Genomic DNA, 14,311 nt, shown 5'->3' with positions numbered 1-14,311 from the left:
AAGAGGAGGGTGAGAAAAAGAGAGAGGAAGGTGAAAAAAGCAGGGAAGGGGAGTGGGTAGTGAAAGCAGAAAAAAAGGTGGAAAAGGTGAAAAAAGGTAGAAATAAAGGTGGAATAAATCTTAGTAGTTGGTGGGTCAGATAAGCCTTTTGTATTAGAAATATGTAAGACTCCCAACTTAGTATGACTTACAACAGAGTGCTGGGAATGCATTATTAAAGGGGCTTGGGCAGGAGTGGTGAGAAATGCTCCTTTGCTTTTGCTATATTTTTTTCACCATCCAGGAATTAGTTCTTACTCTGCTAATGGAGACACAGCTAGCTATTTGGCGAGTGTTCTGGCACAGCCTGTACTACTTAAGCCAATTTACAGACTTTAATTAAAAAATAATTTTGTCAAATTAATCAAATACAAAATACTCTGCCTCTAAACTAAGCTGCAATTGAACCGCTGGAATTTGCCTTTAGTATCAGAACCTGCTGCTGTTAGAAATGATACACAGAAGAGTAAGTCACAGACATTCACAAATTTAGAACAGAGGAACTCGATTATCCGAAGGACACGGGCAGGGAGCATTTTGTTCGGTTAATTGAATTTTGGATAATCGAATGCCGGATAACAGTTTAGCCAAGCAGCGGGACTTTGCGATCCTGTTTGGATAATCCAAAATTTGGATAACTGAATGCTGGATAATCAAGGTTCCTCAGTACTAGGTTTCTTTGAGCCAGGTCCTGCTTCCAGTGTGTCCCTTTGTTTGTTATTTAACATAAATAATAAAAAATGAACCCATTACAATGGCTACAACTGAGAGGACCTCAGGCGTCCACCAACATTATCAAGACTCTTCTTAAAAATATACGTTCTGTTCTTTAAAAAGCACAGAGTATGGCCTGAAGAAACTCACCTTGAGCTCAAGAGGTAATTTGCTAGAGGTAAATACACTCATCTTGATTTGTGGCATACTGAGTTTGAGGTTTTCAAAATAGTAGCGCTTTGCTGTCCCACCTTGCTCACTACTCTGTTCCGGGGCATTTTCGTCTGGTTTTTCAACATCTGTGAGGGAACAAAGGAGACAAAGTGAAAGGAACTTTGGGGAATAGATCCTTATCAGCCCTTCATAAGAGGGATCGAACTGTTCCTTCATAGTGAATGCAATCAATAGCTAACTCATGAAACGCTTTGTTCTACCCAAAACTAGGGTTACATATGTTAATCAACCATACACCTTCCACAACGTTAAACCTTGCCATTTCTCAATAATACCATGCTGGCAAATATTTTAATTTGATACCAACAATCATTATGTGATACTTACAGAAATTTCCATTAAACACAAACTTGACATACTTAACATCCAGCAATGATGTCTTTACTTCAGAAGATCAAGCGGGGCGAACCTAAAGTATTTATAATGGACTCCACAGAAGTTACCATAATCTTTTTCAAGAACTCAGTTATGTTATATGGTTCGCAATTTAATGTTGGACAAACAGAGGAGGGAAGGATAGACTTATCTTCTGGCCTACGCGCACAAATCCTAAACTGCCCTCAAATTCCACTGTCCCAAAGATCAGGAAACATGGTACAATAGAGAAAAATTATACATAGAGATATCAGTTTAAAAGAGAACCTCAAATGACCTATTTGTTTAAGTAGCTGTCTGGGTTAATATTTAGCTGATTTCCAATTCCACTAACAGAATTGACACCCGCCCTACCAGTCAGTCAGTCATAAAAATTGACCATAGAATTTGCAGCTAATTAACCATAAATTATTTTGCAATTTGCCACAAAAACATTAGAAACCTTGATTGTTCCAGTGCACAACAATGCAGTGAAGTATAATGGTATTTCAGATCAAAAGCTAGTGCAACTGAGAGAATTAAAATTGATTGAAACTGGCTGTAATTGTTACAGCATGGATTACAATGATTTTCATATCCAATAGGGATTTCAAGGCTGCAAATTCACCGTAGGATTCAGAAAAAAAGCTACAGAGCTCTTTTGAATTCCTCAACTGTATTCTATTCTACCACCCTGCAACTCATGCCTGTGTTTCTGTTATGCTACATTTAAATCATCTAAGCTCCACTGGCATTCTACTGCAACTCACTTCAGAAACGTGCTATTTCATAACAACAGGAATTTCCAATGTTTTTACCTGTTTGGGCCACACATCAAACTAAAATTTACACTCCATAAGGTTATGTACATCTCAAGCTACTGATGTGAGCAGACTACAGTTTGGGATCAATTCGCCAATGAGGCAACAGCGCCAAAAAAACAGTTCTTTCCAAGCCCCAGGCTGAAGTAGTACAAATAAGGTAAATAGCAGAAACAAAAATGGACTCATGGGTTGGATTGCCAGCATTCAGGTTGGAAATGTCTCTGCTTTAGGCAACTCTGCTGCATCATAGAAATCCTTCTACTGGAGATAGTAAATGATAAGAAATTACACAACTTTGTTCACAAAATATTAAAGATCTGAAGGCTAAAGCAGAAATATGCAAATCTTTTTCATAGTTTTCCAAAATAAAAAAGACCAATTCTAATTAAGAAAAAGTCCTTGAACTGCTTTGTTAAAGGTTCAGAATTTAGAGACACGCCATCTCAGAAGTCTCTAAATTCAACTTTCACACTGTACAGAGGTAGTTGACCTCAGCCTCCATGGGCTCAGAAGGGTAAACAAGAAGAAAATTGATAATCACCTAAAGATCTGGCTGCAAGTGCACTGCTGTGGCTGTCACCTGAAGAAAGACCTTTTTATCGTGAATGTGCTTAATCTGGTGCTAATTCTGGTAATCTCTCACCACTCTGCTTAAATATCAATTCAAGTAGCCTTACATTTCAGGGCAGGTATAGACAAACTATTCTCTGCTATATACACAAAACTCTTGCAAAACAAACAATGATGGATTGGACATTGTTCCCAGATTACTGAAAATCATGTCCCTGCCAGTTCCTGTTTTCAATTCTCAAATGGTGAATGTTCCAGGGGATGTAAAAAAATTGCTAGACGCAGAAGTTTTCTTTGAAGCACTGCAGCATTGACATTAAAGATTGGGAGGAGCTTGCTACCGATCATTGAAAATGGTGACAAGTTGTCCCTCAAGCTGTAACATGCTGAGAGTTCAAACACTTTAATTATAAGCCAGAACAATGACAGAGAAAAATAAATTAAATCCTGCAGTTCGCATCCCACTAACTCATGAAATGTCCTGTCCCATCTGTCTAAAGATGGTTGAGAAACAGCCTGTTCAGTCACATGAAGACCCAGAGTAGAAATTCATGCCCTAAACTGACATTATCCTCAATTGGAGTTACAGATGACTACATTTCAATGCTAGTTAAATGTAAATTAAACCACCTCATGGAATGAGAGTGATATACACTAAATTGATGTAATGAGTTTTGTTATGAAAGGTGCATTACAATCGGTGTTCTTAAATATCTGGTAAAACAGGATTTTGCAAATAATTAAAATCACAAACACCAAGCACTCCAAAGCAAGGAAAAATAAACAAAGGGTTAGTTGTACAATTAGAAGCCTAAACTATTGAGCTTCTCAGGACTCAGTTCACTCCATGTGTACTTTCAACTTAAGCCTGTTAAAGCTTCTACATACAATAAAATTCTTGTTGATTTTGAAACGTTATTAGCCAGTGAATAAACATATTTACAAAAGAATTTGGGTAATATATTGACCTGACTCCAGCTTCTGAATCCTGCTAGCTCTGGGATGAGTTCAAAACTAGCCAGAATGACTGAGTGAAATTCCTCGATTATTGCCTGCAGTCATAATTCCTAACAAAATCAGTTGGGGTTGTCTATGAAATGCTGGGTGTGTATGGGTCACAGCTCAAAAATTAACCCTTAGTGAACACTGACATCCACAAAAAATGGGTGCTTTATGCAGGAAAACATCATCTTTAATGCATAAGGGACTGATACTCTTCCTAGATAGACAGCATATTGTGTACACTTTATTAACACCACTTACATGAACTGGGAAAGTCAAATTGCAACGATTTTGGAAATCAAAAGACTTGAAGAAAATTAGTAGGCAAGTGCAGGAGTTTTTTCTCCATCTTTTGAGATAGTATTGACAAGTGCAAAACTGAATCTTTCTACGTAATTTCAAACAGCTCAAATTAGACAAGTCATGAGCCTTTTTCTTTTGATACATCACTTCCTAAGTGAGAGAGCGCTCTGAAAGAGAGAGCTTCTAATTAAACCTGTTGGACTACAACCTGGTGTTGCATGATTTTTAACTAAGTGAGACAAGCTAGATCAGTTACTGAATCTAAATGTTTTTCCAACCATGCTTTCAAATCAGCTCTGAAAGCACTCTCAAGTCTGTGGATTTAGACATACTCTAGGACTTGAGTACAAAGGTCAGGATTGATACTTTAGTATAGTACTGAAAGCATTCTACACTATCAGAGGCAGCCTGGCAAACATTCTGGGGTTCAAGAATGAAAGAGAAACTTAGCAGCAATGCTGCCTCTAATCTTTGTGGTGTCTGTGCAGAACTCAAATCTGAGTAGCATATTGCATCCACTGAGTGCAAGTCACATGACAATTTTTAGAACTATATTTATTGAACTGTGTCCATTTATATTGAATGATTGATTGTCACTTGGACCAAAGTACAGTGAAAAGCTTTGTTTATGAATAGTACAGGCAAGGATGCTCAGAACAAAAGATTTAAACAGGGCATACAAGAGAGATCAACATTATTTGAGGCTAGAGATTCCATTCAATAATCTAATAACGGCAGGATTTGATCTGCTAAAATAAACAAAATTGTTTGCTTGAATCAGAAGTCTAGGAATCAGCACTTGATACCCAAAACACTGCACAAACATCCAGATGAATGGATATTTCTTAAAACTAGTCATCATGCCCATATTACAGAGGTTGTGGTGCTGGATGTATTAAAATGCACAGAGGTGGATATACCCCCAGGACCTGATCAGGTGTACCTTAGAACTCTGAGAAGCTAGGGAAGTGAATGCTGGGCCCCTTGCTGAGATATTTGTGTCATCGATAGCCACACGTGAGGTGCCGGAAGACTGGAGGTTGGCTAACATGGTGACATTATTTAAGAAAGTTGGTAAGGAAAAGCCAGGGAACTATAGAGCAGTGAGCTTGACATCGGTGGTGGACAGGTTGTTGGAGGGAATCCTGAGGGACAGGATTTACATGTATTTGGAAAGGCAAGGATTAATTAGGGATAGTCAGCTTGGCTTTGTGCATGGAAATCATGTCTCATGAACTTGATTGAGTTTTTTGAAGTAGTAATGAAGAAGATTGACGAGTATAAAGCGGTGGACGTGATCTATATGGACTTCAGTGAGATGTTCAACAAGGTTCTTTATGGCAGACTGGTTAGCAAAGTTAGATCTCATGGAATACAGGGAGAACTAGCTATTTGGATACAGACTGGCTTGAAGGTAGAAGATTGAGGGTGGTGATGGAGGAGGGTTGCCTTTCAGGCTGGGGCTGTTTTTCCTGAAGCATCAGAGGCTGAGGGGTGACCTTACAGAAGTTTATAAAATCATGAGGGGCATGTATAAGGTAAATAGACAAGGTCTTTTCCCTGGGGTGGAGGAGTCCAGAACTAGAGGGCATAGGATTAGGGTGAGAGGGGAAAAATTTAAAACGGACCTAAGGGGCAACATTTTCATGCAGAGGGTGGTGCATGCATGGAATGAGCTACCAGAGGAAGTGGTGGAGGCTGGTACAATTACACCATTTAAAAGGCATCTGGATGGATAGATAAATAGGAAAGGTTTAGAGGGATATGGGCCAAGTGCTGGCAAACGAAACTAGATTAATTTGGGATATCTGGTCGGCATGGACGCGTTGGACCAAAGGGTCTGTTTCTGTTCTGTATATCTCTATGACTATGTCAGCCATAGTCCATCAACTCTCAATGTCTGAATGGAAGCTGCCTTCACTTTTCCACTTATTCTCCACAAATTTAAAAGTGGTGTACTGTTCACATATATTTGTGGCCAGAATCCTGTTATAATTTGGTATAAGAATGGATATTTTGATATGAGTCACATAACACTGTCTTTTCCAAATTCATAATCTGTTGTTTTGGTGATTACACCCTGATCAAATTTTTGCCATGACAGTAATTCGTCTCTGGAAATCTGCTTTCCAGGTGGTCAAGTAGCAGTTGAATAAATTGAAGGATTGCAATAGTGTCAACATCACTGTCCAGAACAACCCAGAACCTTCTGAACTTCAATGCTCCAATAAAAACAATTCACCTAGATGCTCAGTTTTTAATCTGCTAATCTTGGCCTTTGCAAAATGCACAGCCTGAATTGTTGTCAAACAGCTTCTCTGAAATAATTTGCACATTAATACCGGTTCATCTAGAACACTGTTCAAAGCTGATAATGCAACGTGATACTGTTGCTTTGGGAGCATTTTAGGCAATATTTGTTATTGGATCGTTATACTTGTTCACTTGCTCTGACAGTACTTGATCAGATGTGGCAGTTTTGCATTAGTGCGCTCACGGCAAAGTGTCTCAATGGGCATCTCACTTCAGAGAGGGTGAAGTGCCACTGCATCACACTATGAACTTGGAAAATTCTTTATGTCCTGCTGAAATTACATACACTTCTGTTCTCACAAGCATTTCAACATCTTGCACAATTGAGATCTGCTTCCAAACATAATCTAAGCCCAGATCCACTGTGCCAGTGCAATACTGTTCTGACAAATGTTTGATTTCACAATGCAACGCTATCACTACTCCATTTTTCCTTAGTAATCTCAGGATTATTCCCCGTACCATGTGCTACTGAGGCTAGGAACAGAGACAGAGTACAACTGAACATGTGGTTAAAGGGCTGGTGTAGAGGGGAGGGCTTTAGATATGTGGATAATTGGGATGTCTTCAAGGAAAAAGTGGAACCTGGCCAAGGACGGGTTACATCTAAACTGGAGGGGCACAAATATCCTGGAAGGGAGGTATGATAGTGCTATTCAGAGAGGGGTTAAACTAGCGTAATGTGGATGGGAACCAGAGCAGCAGGTCAGTAAGTAAAGAGACTGGGGAAGAGCTTGAGTCTTAAGACAAATATGGCTAAGAACAGCAGTCAGGGAGAAGTTGCTGAGCTGAGGCTTGGACTATATTTGCTTCATTGCAAGAAGTAATAACAGGTACAATGGGTGAATTTAGAGTCTGGATTAATGCATGCAGTTGTGATGTTGTTGCAATCTTAGAGACATGGTTGAAAGATGGACAGGATCAGCAGCTTAATGTTCCAGGCTATCGATGTTTTAGATGAGACAGAGGAGGAAGCAAAAGAGGTGGGGAGTTGCATTACTGGTTAGTCAGCACATCACAGCTATGCCAAGGGAAGACATCGTGGAGGAATCTTGCGGCAAGGCTTTACAGGTACAGCTCAGGAATAGAAAGGATGCAATCTCAATGCTGGGATTGTACTATCGGCTGGAGGAGAAAGTGAGGTCTGCAGATTGTACTATAGACTTCCAAGCTGCCAGCAGGTGAGCAAGGAAGAGATATGTTGTCAGATTCTGGAAAGATGTAAAAATAACAGCATTGTTCTGGTCAGTGATTTTAACTTCCCCATATTGACTGAGACAGCCTTAGTACCCAGGGTTTAGATGAGGAGCAATTTGTTAAGTCTATCCAGGAGAGTTTTTTGTACAGATTGTGGATAGTTCAATGAGGGAAGGGGCCATACTGGACCTGGTATTGGGAAATGAGCCCGGCCAGATGATCAAAGTTTCAGTGGGGGAGCATTTTGGGAATAGTGACCATAATTCCTAAAGATTTTGAATGCTTATGGATAAAGACAAGAATGGATCTTGATGGAAGGTGTTAATTTGGGGGAAGGCATAACTGCATTAGGCAAGAATTTGAGAATGTGGAGTGGGAGTGGCTGTTTGAGGGTAAATCCACATCTGATATATGCAAGTCTCTTAAGGACCAGTTTATTTGACTGCAGGACGACCCCCTCTATGTTCCTGTGAAAACGAAGGACAGGAATGGCAGGATTCAGGAACGCTGGATGACAGGGCAAATTAGCAGCTTAGTTTAATAAAAAAGCATACTTAAGATCCAGGCAATTAAAAACAAAGTCCTTGAAGAATATAGAGAAAGTAGGAAGGAGTTCAAATAGTGAGTAAGGAGGGCAAAAAAGGGGCTATGACATGTCCTTAGCCAGCATGGGTAAGTAGAATCCCAAGGCATTTTATACATATATTCGAAGCAATAGGATAGCTAGGGAAAGAGTAGGCTTGTAGGAGAAAGTGAGATCAGAGCTGAAAATGTGTTGCTGGAAAAGCGCAGGTCAGGCAGCATCCAAGGAGCAGGAGAAGGAGATTCCTGAAGAAGGGCTCATGCCCGAAACGTCGATTCTACTGCTCCTTGGATGCTGCCTGACCTGCTGCGCTTTTCCAGCAACACATTTTCAGCAAAGAGTAGGCTTACTCAAGGTTAAAGGAGAGAAGTTATGTGTGGAGTCAGAGGAAATGCGCAAGATCCTTTGAGTATTTTACATCAGTATTCACCAAATAGAGGGACATAAGGGATGTTGAGTGTTTGAATACTCTCGGGCAGGTAATCATAATGAAGTAGTGTTTGGTGTCTTGAAATACATTAAGTAGACAGGTCCCCAGGGCAAGATGAGATCTATCCTAAGATACTGTGGGAGGCAAGAAATGAAACAGCTGGGGCCTTTACAGGTGTCTTTGCATCCTCTTTAGCCTCAAGCGAGGTTCCAGAGGATTGGAGAATGGTCAATGTTGTTCCCTTGTTTAAGAAGGGAAAAAAAAAAGAGGTAATCTAGGAAATTACAGGCTCTTAAGCTGTTCCAAAGGATACTGAGAGACTGGATTTATTTTTATTTGGAAGCAAATGCACCTATTAGTGATAGGCAGCACGGGCTTGTGTGGGGATGGTCATGTGTCACCAATTTGAGTTTGCTGAGAAGGTGAGAAGAATGATTGATGAGGGAAGGGCAGTGTTGTTTACATGGACTTTAATAAGACATTTGATAAGGTATCCAATGGCAATCTGGTAGAGAGGTAGAGTCTCGTGGGATCCAGGGTGAGTTGGCTAGACCGATACAAAACTGGCTTGGTCATGGAAGACAGAGAGTAGCGGTGGAAGGGATGCTTTTCAGAATGGAGATCAGTAACCAGTGGTGTTTCACAGGGATTAGTGCTGAACCTAACTTGTATGCAATATATATAAATGACCTGGAGGAAAATGTAGGTGATCTGTTTAGCAAGCATGCGGATGACACCAAAATGGGCAGAGTTGCAGACAGTGAGGTGGACTGTCAAAAGATATAGTGGGATATACAGAGCTGGGAGATTTGGGCACAGATATGGCAGATAGCGTTTAATCTGGATAAATGCGAGGTAAAGCATTTTGGAAGATCAAATTCAGGTGCAAATTACACAATAAATGGCAGAACCCTTAGAAGCATTCATATACAGAGAGATCTAGGCATACAGGTGCACAGATCCTTGAAAGCAGCAACACAGGTGGGTAAGATGGTCAAAAAGGCATACAGCACACTTGCCTTCACTGGACTGGGCATCAAATATAAAAGTTGGCAAGTTATGTTACAGTTGTACAAAAGTGTAGTTAGGCCACATTAAAAATATTGAATGCAGTTCTGATCACCACACTATCAGATGGATTTGGATGCTTTGGAGAGGGTGCAAAGAACGTTTACCAAGATGTTGTATGGTCTGGAGAGTTTAGTTACGGGGAGACGTTGGATAAACTTGGGTTGTTTTCACTGGTAAGATGGAGGCTGAGGGTCAATCTTCTAGAGGTCCCCAAAATTGAGAGGCATAGATAGGGTGGATAGTCAGAGATTTCCCCCCCACCCCCCACCCCAGAGTGGAAAAGTCAGCTACAACAGGGCACAGGTTCAAGGTGAGAGGGGGAAAAGTTCAGGGGAGAAATGTGGGAAAATATTTCAGAGGGTGGTGGGCGCCTGGAACGCAATGCCAGTAGAGGTGATGGAAGGAGGCACATTAGCAATCTTGGTAGACACATGAATGTGAGGCAAACAGAGAGATAGATACTGGGCATGGGCAATATGTAGCAGATATAAATAAGGATTAGGAATCAGCGCAGACTTGGTGGGCTGAAGGACCTGTTCCTGTGCTGTATTGTATTGAATTGTATAACAAACTTTGACTGAATATCTTCCGTAAATCAAGGTCATTGTTAAAATAAAATTGCTTCGTTACTGTCACAGTGGAGACATTGTCAGAAGAAGTCAGTTTCAATATTGTGCAAAAATAACTTTGTAAACAAGTTTAGATTCTGGTCAAAATGTAGTGAACATTTTTTGTACCAAAATGTGTATATTTTCATCTATTAACATATGATAATATGATTTGCATAATTCATCAAGGAACTATTTCTATATAATGAAGCTATTGCACAGAAACTCAAATGTTGTCCACACCAGCTATCAATAATCGGTGTGTACTTCACCACATAATCCTGGATCTCTTACATAGAAAGCATGGATGCATTCTTCTTTACGGCAAGTGTGACATTATCAATGAGAACTTTCACCATTTGGGACTGGTCTTTTTATGCTCTTTACACTGCACCCTCATCTCAATTTCCTGGTATTTTCACAAGGACATACAAAATTTCACCAATGTTTTGGTTTTGTAACCAGTAACATGTATTCATGTGTACTTTTTGGCTCAAATGCTGCATTAGATAGTCCAAATGTACCACATTTTCCCAGCGTTGTACTTGCACCCAGCATTTGCTTCAGAGCAAATAGTGCACAGGATATCAGTTTCACCATATGTGAAAGTCACACCAATTTGTACCTTCTGTTTCTGTGTTAAGATGGCATTTCAGTTTCAATGATCTTGGAAAGCCATTCCTTTTTGAAGAGCCCACAGGATTTCTTTCTTAAGAAAGGTGAAGACTCATTTGCTTTCCTTTTGGACATATTTTAAACTTATCAAGAAAACAAAGTTTAAAATATGAAATACAAATGCAACTTGCTCCTTGCTTTATGTGTTCCATCCTTCTGGAATACATCCCATACCTCATGCTTGCTGATTCTTCTGGTTACTGACTAAGGATGATTGGGCGCCCATTTAGAAATGTCACTATTGAGAAGTAAATTCTGTTCTTAAGAAGTCATATTGGACTCGAAACATTAACTGTTTCTCTCTCCACAGATGTTACCAAATTTCCCCAACATTTTCTGGGTTTAAATAGAGTTTTTATTGCCATCGCTGGTGGACATGAATGATCCCATGACACCAAGCTGAAAATCATCATAGAGGTCTACATCATGAAAACAGGCTCTTCAGCAACTTGCCCACACTGCCCGGTTTTCACAAGTTAAACAAGTCCCATTTGCCTGTGTTTGGTCCACATCCTCCGTACCTATTCTATCCACGTACCTTTCTTAAATGACAAAATTGTACTTGTTTTAACCACTTCTTCTGGAAGGCCATTCCAGACACTCGCCACCCTCTATGTGAAAATATTGCACTTCTGGACCCTTTTCTTATCTATCCTCGCTCACCTTAAAGCTGTGCCCTCTATTTTTAGTCTCCCGTACCATGGTGAAAAGCTGTCCACTAGCTACCGTATTTATGCCTCTTATATTGCAGGGGAACCTCGATTATCCAAATACTAATTATCCGAAAATCAGATTATCCAAAGGAGATCTCGTGGTCCCGGTAGAAACAGCACATCAAAGGGCTGGACCGGGTTGGGGGGGGGTGTGGGGGCAGGTTTTGCACTTCACGTGGTGGCAGCAGTGCTGGAAGGCTGGGGTGGGCAGGCCGGTGGTGTTTGGGGGTTGGCTAGTCTCCTGAATGGGGAGCTCCAGAGGAAAGGTATTTAATACATTTTCCGAACGAAATAGTGCCTGCCCATTTCGTTCGGATAATCGAGTTTCCACTGTATATATCTCTATAAGATCAACTCTCAGTCTCCTAAGCTCCAGGGAAAAGAGTACCAGCCATTCCAAACTTTCTTTAAAACACAAACTTTCTCAGCCAGGTGGAATCCTAGTAAATCTCTTCTGCACTCTTTCTAGTTTAGTAATATCCTTTCTACAGTCGGACGACCAGAACTGCACGTTGTACTCCAAATGGGGCCTTACCAACGTCTTGTACAGCTGCAGCAAGACGTTCCATCTTCAATACTCCACACTCTGACTGATGAAAGCTAGCATGCTGAAAATCTTCTTCACTGCCCTGTCTACTTGCGACTGAATTTTCAAGGAGCATGAACCCATACCTCTAAATCTCTTTGTTCAATAACACTCACCAGGACCCTACCATTAACAGTGTAACTCCTGCCCTGGTTTGCTTTACCAAAATGCAACTCCTTGCATTTATCTGAATTAAACTCCATCTGCCATTCTTCAGCCCACTGGGCCAGTTAATCAAGATCTCACTGCATTCCCAAATAACCTTCTTTGCTGTCCACAATGCCCCAATCTTGGTGTTATCTGCAAACGTACTAACCATACTTCCTAAATTCTTATCTAAATCATTTATATAAATGATGAACAACAACGGACTCAACACTGATCCCTGTGACTCACTGCTGGCTTTCAGTTTGAAAAACGCCATCCTCTGGCTTATGCCCGAAACGTCGATTCTCCTGCTCCTTTGATGCTGCCTGACCTGCTGCGCTTTTCCAGCAACACATTTTCCAGCTCTGATCTCCAGCAACGGCAGTCCTCACTTTCTCCTTCTACCTTCAAGCCAATTTTGAATCCAGTTGGCTAGCTCTCCCTGGATCCTGAGAGATTTAACTTTATTCAACAACCCAACATGTGGTATCTTGTCAAAGGCCTTTGCTAAAGTCCATGTAAACAGCATCTACCACATTGCTCTCATTTACTTTCTTGGTCAGCCCTTCACAAAACCTAATCAAATTTGAGACACGATCTCCCACGCACAAAGCCATGCTGTCTATCCTAAGTGAGTCCTTGCTTCTCCAAATGTCTGTAGATCATGTGTCTCAGAATCCCCTCTAACAACTTACCCAACAGGAACATAAGACTCACTAGTTTGTACTTCCCAGGCATTTCCCGGCAGCCTTTCATAAACAATGGCACAACATTAGCCACTCCCCAATCTTTGGGAATTTCATCCATGGCTCTCGATGATACAAATATCTTTGCTAGGGGCCCCACACTTTCCTCAGTAGCCTCCCACAAAGTCCTGGAATACACCTCATCAGTTCCCAATTATTTATCTATCTTAATGCATTTTAAGACCTCCAGCACCTCCTCTTCTGTAATGTGGACACTCTTCAAGACATCACCATTTATTTCACCAAGCTCCCTAACATCCTTCCCTTTTTCAACTGTAAGTACTGACGAGAAATATTCATCTAGAATCTCATCCATCTTTTGTGGCTCCACATTTGGATGACCTTGTTGATCTTTAAGGACAGGTGTCCTGGTTAACATGTATCAGTCATTCAACATGAAATTATTAGCGTGCAAATGAGCTGCTATATTTCATAGCCTATAACAGTAATTATACTTCACAAGTACTGCATTCACTGTAATGGTCTTATGGACATATAGTGGTCCTGAAATACATTATATAATTACACATTTTTATTTTAGTTGAGAAAAGGTGAATGACAGTGGCTGAGCAACAAATCTAGTGTTGTTCTTAGGCTTATTTAGAATAATTCATTGTAGATGAAGTTAATACACTTCCATATGGTTATCTGCTTTTATATGCATCACCTACATTATTTGAACCACTGCCACTACATTACAGTCCAATATCAGTAATTTGTTCTTGTGTAAATGGAAATCAAAACTCTGGCTACATATGACCCAAATGTGGGAGGACAAAACCTACTGTTGTGCAGCTTAGGTAGCTCAGGTAGAACATTTCAGGCATCCACCGTTGCTTGTGGCTAAAGTTTTAAAGGAAAATTTAACATTTCTCCAGACCAGTATCCTATGAACACAGAGGGCAGTACTCATCAAGTCTCATTTTTGTAAAACTCAAAATAGAAAAGATCAACCTGCACTATTCCATCACCTCTCCTGGACTGCTCAAAAGACAGAGGTAAAAACAATGACTGCAGATGCTGGAAACCAGATTCTGGATTAGTGGTGCTGGAAGAGCACAGCAATTCAGGCAGCATCCAAGGACAGGCAAAATCCGAGGACAGGCAAAATCGACATTTCGGGCAAAAGCCCTTCATCAGGAATAAAGGCAGAGAGCCTGAAGCGTGGAGAGATAAGCTAGAGGAGGGTGGGGGTGGGGAGA

The 14,311-nt window shown here is 40.6% G+C and overlaps 1 protein-coding gene across 5 annotated transcripts in view; it reads right to left on the bottom strand.

The window, feature by feature from the left end:
• vps13d (vacuolar protein sorting 13 homolog D) overlaps nt 1-14,311 on the bottom strand; it is a 297,670-nt gene that overhangs the window by 84,964 nt on the left and 198,395 nt on the right. For all 5 annotated transcript variants that reach the window (XM_043675640.1, XM_043675641.1, XM_043675643.1 and 2 more), the window contains one exon: nt 904-1,052. In XM_043675640.1, the coding sequence (XP_043531575.1) occupies nt 904-1,052 (149 nt within the window). The remainder of the gene's footprint in view (nt 1-903; nt 1,053-14,311) is intronic.

Source organism: Chiloscyllium plagiosum, chromosome 34, assembly GCF_004010195.1.
Source record: "Chiloscyllium plagiosum isolate BGI_BamShark_2017 chromosome 34, ASM401019v2, whole genome shotgun sequence".
In the NCBI taxonomy this organism is placed as follows: Eukaryota; Metazoa; Chordata; class Chondrichthyes; order Orectolobiformes; family Hemiscylliidae; genus Chiloscyllium; species Chiloscyllium plagiosum.
Note: the sequence above shows the minus strand (reverse complement) of the source record. Positions and strands in the feature narration are given on the sequence as shown.